Source organism: Schistosoma mansoni (assembly GCF_000237925.1).
Source record: "Schistosoma mansoni, WGS project CABG00000000 data, chromosome 7 unplaced supercontig 0100, strain Puerto Rico, whole genome shotgun sequence".
Classification (NCBI taxonomy): Eukaryota; Metazoa; Platyhelminthes; class Trematoda; order Strigeidida; family Schistosomatidae; genus Schistosoma; species Schistosoma mansoni.
In genome coordinates this window covers 84,965-92,701 of record NW_017386020.1, presented here as the reverse complement: position 1 = coordinate 92,701, position 7,737 = coordinate 84,965, and the positions used below count along the sequence as shown (strand labels likewise).

Below are 7,737 nucleotides of genomic sequence, written 5' to 3'. Positions count from 1 at the left end.
GGATAAATTCATTGAAAATCAAGTAGCACACTTCACGATGAATGAGATATTACCATTGAAAATACACTGAGTCAGTGAATAAAACTCAGTTTGAATAACTTAACACAACGAAAGTACACTGAAAGTAGACAGATCCAAATTTACATTAAGTCGATGTGAATTTTATAATGGATTTTTTTCTTTGTATGATAAAAGTGTGGGTTTAATAATCCCTAACAATCAGAGGAACTCCTCCTGTAGTTTTAATACGGTTAATTCCGGCCCCAAGTCCGGATAAAAGAGAAGGGTCGGGGATGCGATTGGCGTTCCCATTCTGTAGAAAAGAACCTTGCTAAATAAATGCTGATAAGAAAAACCCACTTAAACTCTGTCCTGAGAGTCAAAGGATCTTCATTTAAAATAGTTATGACGCCTTATGGTGGAAACCGAGGTTCTCAGGAAATCCCAAGGTCGATGCCCACCTTGACAGCCAGAGCAACAATTAATATAGAAACATGGGTTTCCATACAATGTGGGAGACTTGCAGAACAAGTCAAATAGCTACATCTTGGTGGTGCTCAGAAATTAATGAGACCCATTGTACGCAAGCTAGACAGAAAATATTAGATTTAGGAGTGACACTGTTGTACTCTGGTTATAAAGAAGAAAATTCCTCACACACACAATGAATTCCACTGATGTCCAAAGAAGCACGAAAAGCACTTATAGGATGGGAATTCCATAGATCCAGGATCATCAAAACATCGTTAAAACGAAGAAGGAGGGAATCTAAATAAATTTAATCTAGTGCTATGTGCCCACCAGTGAAAGCTAAGATGATGAAGATCAGTTTTATTAGAGGCAAAAGTTAATCGTAGAGAAATGCCTGGGAAAGTACTGACCATCCTGATGGTGTAGTGGACACTAACCACAAGATTGTTTGTAAGTAGTGTGGAGTCGAAGCTGCAACAACTGTCAGATGGAGTGAAGAGCTTCAGTACATCGAAAGCACCACGTTGGCATAACACTTGGAGACCATATGAGAAGACTGAAGAACACATCGAATGATGCAAATGGACAATAAACGACCATGTATATTTTTTCATGTAAATACTTAGTAACGTTTCACAATATAAACACATTTCTCCTTTCCATTTTCGAATTTTACAATGAGAGATTTAAACGTTGAAGTCGAAATGGACAACACCAGGTATGAAAATATCATGGGACGACATGTACTGAGAGAAAGGGATGGAAATGGTGAAAGGTTTTCAAATCTATGTGCCTTCAAAAAATAGTTATAGGTGGCGCACTATTCTCACACACACGCATACACAAAACTACATAGGTCTCACCGGATAATACCACGAAGAACCAGATGGATCATATTTGCATCACTAAAAATTTCAGAAGAAACAAGAAAGGAACTGACGTAGCTTCAGATCACTACCTGATTGTGGCCAAGATGACACTGAAGCTAAACAAAGGCTGGACAGCTGGGGAAACAGAATTATAAAGATCTAATACAGACTTCCTTTGAGATAGTGACAAACTCAGCGAATTCCGGATAGCTCTTGCCAACAAATTAGATCCTTACAAGATCTACTCAAAGAAGAGGAAAGTATTTAGGGAACAACTAGAAAGGGATCAAAGAAGCACTCACTTCGACGTGCCAACAGGTTCTGAACCACAGAAAGCACCATCATAGTGTATGGATCTCTATAGCAACCCTGGACAGAGTTTTGTTGAACACAATGAGATATTTAATGGACACTAAACTTCGAGATCAACAGGATGGATTCTGTTAGGATGGGCCGTGCACAGACCGCCAAATAACACTACGGATAATTGTTGAATAATCAATCGAATAGGATTCGTCATTATACATCAACTTCCCTGACTATGGTAAAAGATCTGACATTGTGGACTCAAGAAACTTCTGGAACCTTCGACACTACAATGTACCTGGGAAGATCGTTAACAACAAACGGGATTCATACGACGGACTACACTTCAAAGTGGTGCCTGGAGGATGGCTCACAGATACATTTCAAGTGAAGACCGGTGTTAGACTAGGCTGCTTACTCTCGCTATTCCTGTTTCTTCTGGTGATCGATTGAGAAGACCTCGACATCTGAGGGGAAGCTCCGAATAAAATGGACAGCTTGAATGTAAATAGACGATTTGGACTTTTCAGATCACCTAGCTCTTCTAACCCATACACACGGACAAATACAGGTGAAGTCAGATAGTATATGAGCAGCCTCTGCTGCAGTAGGCTTCAACATACACATGAGAGGAAGCAAGATCCTGAAATACAATACTGAGAGCACCGAACCATTAACACTTCATGGATAAGCTCTGAAAGTGATATTAAGTTTTACGTACCTGAGCATCACCATTGATAAGTGAGGAAGACTGAATGCAGATGTAAAGGCGAGGATTGACAAAGCGATTGCAGTATTCCTACGGTTGAAGAAAATATGGAACTCAAAACAACAGTCAGCCAAGATCAAGGAATCTTCAGTACGAACATCAAGACAGTTCTACTGCACGGAACTGAAAGCTGGAAAAGTACTACAACCATCATCAAAAAGGTGAAGGGACTTATAAGCAAGTGTTTACGCAAGGTACTCAGTGTCCACAGACTGAATACCATCAGCGACGACCTAATATGGCAGTGAACAAACCAACTTCCAGCTGAAAGGGGAAATTTGGAAACGATTATTGAAGCTGATAGGACATACACTGTGGAACTCATCAGACTGCATCACGTGGCAAGCCCTAACGTGGCATCCTGAAGGGAACATGAAGATAAGAAGACCAAGGAACATATTGCGTCAGGAGTTGGAAGCAGATGTCAAAAGAATGCATAGTACCTGGAAGCGCTGGAAGCACTCGAATCCCAAGGGACGAGATCGTGGATGCGTACTGCTGAGGAATCCCACGCTAGAACGAAACGGCCATCCAGTGCTTCCAGGTTTCCCATGGTGGTCTAGCTTCAATTGACTCATGAATTCAACTATAAAATTACTAAAATCTCCACGAAACCCCCTTCTGATAATAATAATAATAATAATAAGGTTTATTGGTATTTAAAAAGGATAGCAACACATTGATTAGGAGAAATATTGACCATATTAGAAACGAGATAAAGTTTGATATTCGATTAAATAAAATACGAATAAAAACTATTTTCATAGTTTGAATAATAAACTGATGATAGCTGAACTACCACTGAAGGAAACCTGGAAGCTTCTATTATTCACTGAAGAAAATTATATACTGACGTCTCACAAAAAGTTAATGCTTTTTATTAACGAATTAAATTATGCTACTAATAATGTTTAAAAGGACTTCCAATGGTTGTCTCATTAGTTTCTATCCAAGAGTTGTAAGTTAGCATAACACAGTTTTTTTTACTGGAATCTTGTTATTTGGACAGACACATGTTGGGTATAAAAACCCTCTTATTTGTTATACAAAACAAACAACTGTAGTCAGTGTTATGGTAAGCAAATTTTTAACTAGATCACCTACCGAGAAAGTATAAAACAAATATCATTGAATATCCATATTGATTTCCCTCACTATCGACACTCAGCAGCTCATAAGAAATTCAGGATGAAATGCATACTTAGGAGTATTTGTTGTGTAAACGTTGTCACCTTTTTATTATATTTCGTTTATATCGTGGTCTCTTTACAAGAGTATGTTATGTGTGTATTGTGACTTGTGAATTCAATAGATTACTAGTAGCCGTAATCATTTTAAAATCAAATGCGCTAAAAATTTGATACTTAACTGAGAGTTCTGTACATACTTTATGTTGTAAACATCTTATCACATAATCCAAAAATTTTCCATTAACCAAGGTGAATGAACTTTCATTACTATTTACTTTTTAACAAAACTTGCCAAATAATACAAGAATTATGGATTACTTACGTATTTCTTAAGTTAAAACAAAGTTAATTTGCCTGTCGACTAGCCTAATATCTTTTATAGACGGTCTGTACTACAGAAGTGTAACATCACTGATGACCAAAGCATAAAATAATTTTCCTATAGTTGTTTTCACCAGCTCAATGTAACCTCATTATGTATTGTTAGTTGTTCCTGTCGTTTAAAGCTAGCCCTTATGAGTTAGGGTTACCTAAAATTTCACATAAGATAGCTAATATAGTTGTGGTATAGAGGTTAAGCGCTCACGCGCGAGACTGATAGTTCCTGCATTCGAATCTCATGAGGCGAGGTCGTGGATGCGCACCACTGAGGAGTCCCACAGTAGGATGAAACGACCGTCCAGCGCTTCCAGTTTTTCCATGGTGGTCTAGCTTCAGTTGGCTCATGTATTTAATAATAACGTTGATACTTATACAAAACATGTAGTTTAAAAAATTGTTTATGAATTTAGCACAACTTTTATAACAAACTAGCATTTTACAGTGATATTCACATATACAAATATCTCATGCCGTTTGTTAAACAATCTGGCATTTAGGAAGCTTAAAAATAATTTGCAGCATGAAGTGTTTTTTTCTTACATCTGGTGACCTTTGTGGTAATAAGAAATGTTAAAAGATAGCTTCTTGAAAATAGTAAGTTGTCATACCGTAATTTTATTTAACATCTTACATTCGATAATTCGTAAAATATATTGAAAAATTAAAGATTAGTATTAAATTATTTAAGTAATGAGCAATCTATACAGTTGAAAGACAAAGGATATAATGTAATCTGCTATGTGGGGGAATCTAAGTTTGGGGGATCTTCTGTCTGAACTGAAAATCGATTATATATCAACCAATGTCATAGCTAGAGGGATTACTTATTATCTTTTTGAGACACCAGGCTAACTGAGAACATTTCATGACAACTATCAAAAATGTTAGCATATTCAATTTAAGGTGACCGTTTTATTTGTAGTTTACATCACGGACTGACTAGTTGGATAACCAACGAAAACTATGTAATACTACGGAGAAAGTTTGTTCCAGTAAGAAACATATATCACTGACGGAAATAGACAGTAGCTTCATAGTATTGCTTACTGACTAAATCTGTGAATATGAAATCCTGGTATAAAGAAGAGATGCTAGCCACAAAACCTGTAGGTCCCAAGTTTGACCGCTTAAGGTTTCGTGAGTGAGAAGTTCTGAAGAGTCCCATGGTAGGACGAAAAAGATGTCCACCACATAAATGACTATGTTGCCTAGAACGACAATGAAAGCTCAGCAACTAAACCATCTGGCTCAGAGATATGAACAACAATTATCAGTTTGACTAATTGGCACGCTAACGATTATTACTAGGGTTAAAGGATACATAACAAGGTACTCATGTCATACATCAACAGTTTTAAGGTAACTGACAATCATCTGCAAGACGCGTTTACAACTTTTGATGAGATCTTCATATAATAATTAATTTCAGACTACTTATTTGTCAGCTGTTTATTGAGAGATGTTTCAAATATGCTAACATTTACTGTTACCTAAAGAGACCCTTGTTTATGTGATAAGGCCCTTGATGGTTAATTCAGTTTTTTTTTAAATAACATCGAAATCAAACGTTTCTTATAAGTTGCAATGCAAGCAGATGTAAAGTATCGGTACATGATGAGTTTACTCAACATTACATTATCTTAATATATAAACTTGTGGAATTATTTAAGAGGTTATAGTTAACTCAAAGGACCAAGCGACATGCGTTATGTTTTCAAAGAATGTTTTTGCTATAAAATTTAATGTTTGACACAATGCTACAAAATTTCTCACCTTTACACGGTGAAAGGACATCGAGAGGTGAACGAAATACACGTGGATTACATTCTTTTGGATGTCTCATAGCTGAATAAGATCTAATGCAAGTGTGTTTGTCCGGACTGACATATTTCTCACATTTACTCCGCCTGCTTTTGATACCACTGCTACCATGATTGTTACCATTAAAAATAGCTTTATTATATTGGTCTTCTGAACAATTATTATGTTGACAAAAGATGTTATTAGTACAAATTGACAAAGGTGATGAGGAAACACGAATAGCTAATTGGTTGAACGAACCATTCATAGGATATAATGTATCTGTATCAGGTTTAGAATGAGATCCAGCTGAACTAAGGGAATCTAACCGGCGTAAGTGAAAAAATGAATGTGAACGAATTGGAAAATTACCATTGTCTGAATTAATACAACTACTACTATTAAGAATAGCATTATGTTGTGAATCATCTAATTTTTGATTTTCTAAAGAAGAAGAAAGACATTCGCTAGATGTTAGTAAATTAGCTTTATAGTCGTTTGAAATAGATTGATTTGAAAATGATCGGTCAGTAATTTGTACTGGTTCAGTTGCTACAATGCTATTTTCATTTAAAGCAATATCAAAGTCGTTTACAAATTTACAATTTAAACAATTCTCATCCTCATCATTCGTCAAATTTACTGTCGATAGTGTGGGTAATAATAATTGTAATTGTTGATAATTCACTTTTTCATTCTCTTTAGTCTTTTCATTTTGTAATTCTGAACATGTAGCTATCGCACTAGATATAAGTGAAGATGGTGCACTGAGTGAACTATATCCAAATTTATTCTTAACATCAAATTTTGTATTTCGTGAATGACAAGGGTTCTTTAGATTTTCTTCATTTTTAAAACAAATAGGGCGTTGATTATAGTGATGATTTGCTACACGACGTTTAAAATGCCGTTTTACGCTGGGATTTGTCACCGAATTATCAGAAGATTGTTGAAGCAACCATAATTTTTCTGTATTACTTGCTGAATTATTTGGAAGTATAGGTATTAAAGATAATTTAGCAATATCATTGATCTTACCATGATTTCTATGTAAATTATTATCTGAATTTATTGACTCTAGGTTAGATACTCGTGAAGATGTTTGATGCTCTTGATCTTTTACAGAAATCTGTGATGAATGAGTAATTTGAAGTGTAGAATTTGACAGTGATGTTATAGTTTGTAAATTTCTTTGATCAGTTAAGACTAATATAGGTTGTTGTCTAAATTCATATATATCAGGTATATATGTTGTTTCTTTTAAGTTAAAATATTGTTGACAAGAAACATTCTCTTTACTCCTATCTCCAATTTCAGAATTATCTATAAGTGTATCATTAATGATATGGATGTTATTTTCTACAATAGGTAAAGTAAGATGTTTCTTTTGTATTGACGAACTGTTAATTTTATTTTGTAACATTGTTTGAAGCATATTTCATCAAGTTGAATGTGTAAACATTTTTTCTTATTTAGTTTAAATATCTTCCTTTATCATTGTCATCATTAACCATATAGTGAAAAATTTAAAAAATCTGAAAATCAAAAATTTTGAACAAGGTTAATGATTATTTATAATGAAAATGTATTTTCTTAAAAAGAAACAATTTTAATTAATCCACGATTTTGAGCGACCATTCACCAGTGCTTCCAGGTTTTCGATGGTGGTCTAGCTTCAATTGACTCATGATTTCAACTGTGAAAATACTAAATTCTCCACAAAACCCCCTCTGAATTTTAATCAAATTATATTATCCATATTAATAATTTTATTAGAAATATATTATTGATTTTTTTTAAAAAAAAAACAATTTTTTTTTTGGCAAGGAACTCGATATATGTGTAAATTATTTTATGAAGCATAACATTATAAAATGAAGAAGTTTATTTAATTATTGAGGTAAAATTTGTATACTGATAACAAAAAATTGTTTTACTAGTGTTAGTATTT

The 7,737-nt window shown here is 34.5% G+C and overlaps 1 protein-coding gene across 1 annotated transcript in view; it reads right to left on the bottom strand.

Moving 5' to 3' along the window:
- Positions 1–7,221, bottom strand: part of Smp_144620 (regulator of G protein signaling 3, rgs3,putative) — a gene marked incomplete at both ends in the record, with an annotated part of 35,920 nt that extends 28,699 nt beyond the window's left edge. Inside the window, one exon of the mRNA XM_018791021.1 lies at positions 5,760–7,221. Within this exon, the coding sequence (XP_018645731.1) occupies positions 5,760–7,221 (1,462 nt within the window). The remainder of the gene's footprint in view (positions 1–5,759) is intronic.
- Between the last annotated feature and the right edge of the window lie 516 nt (positions 7,222–7,737).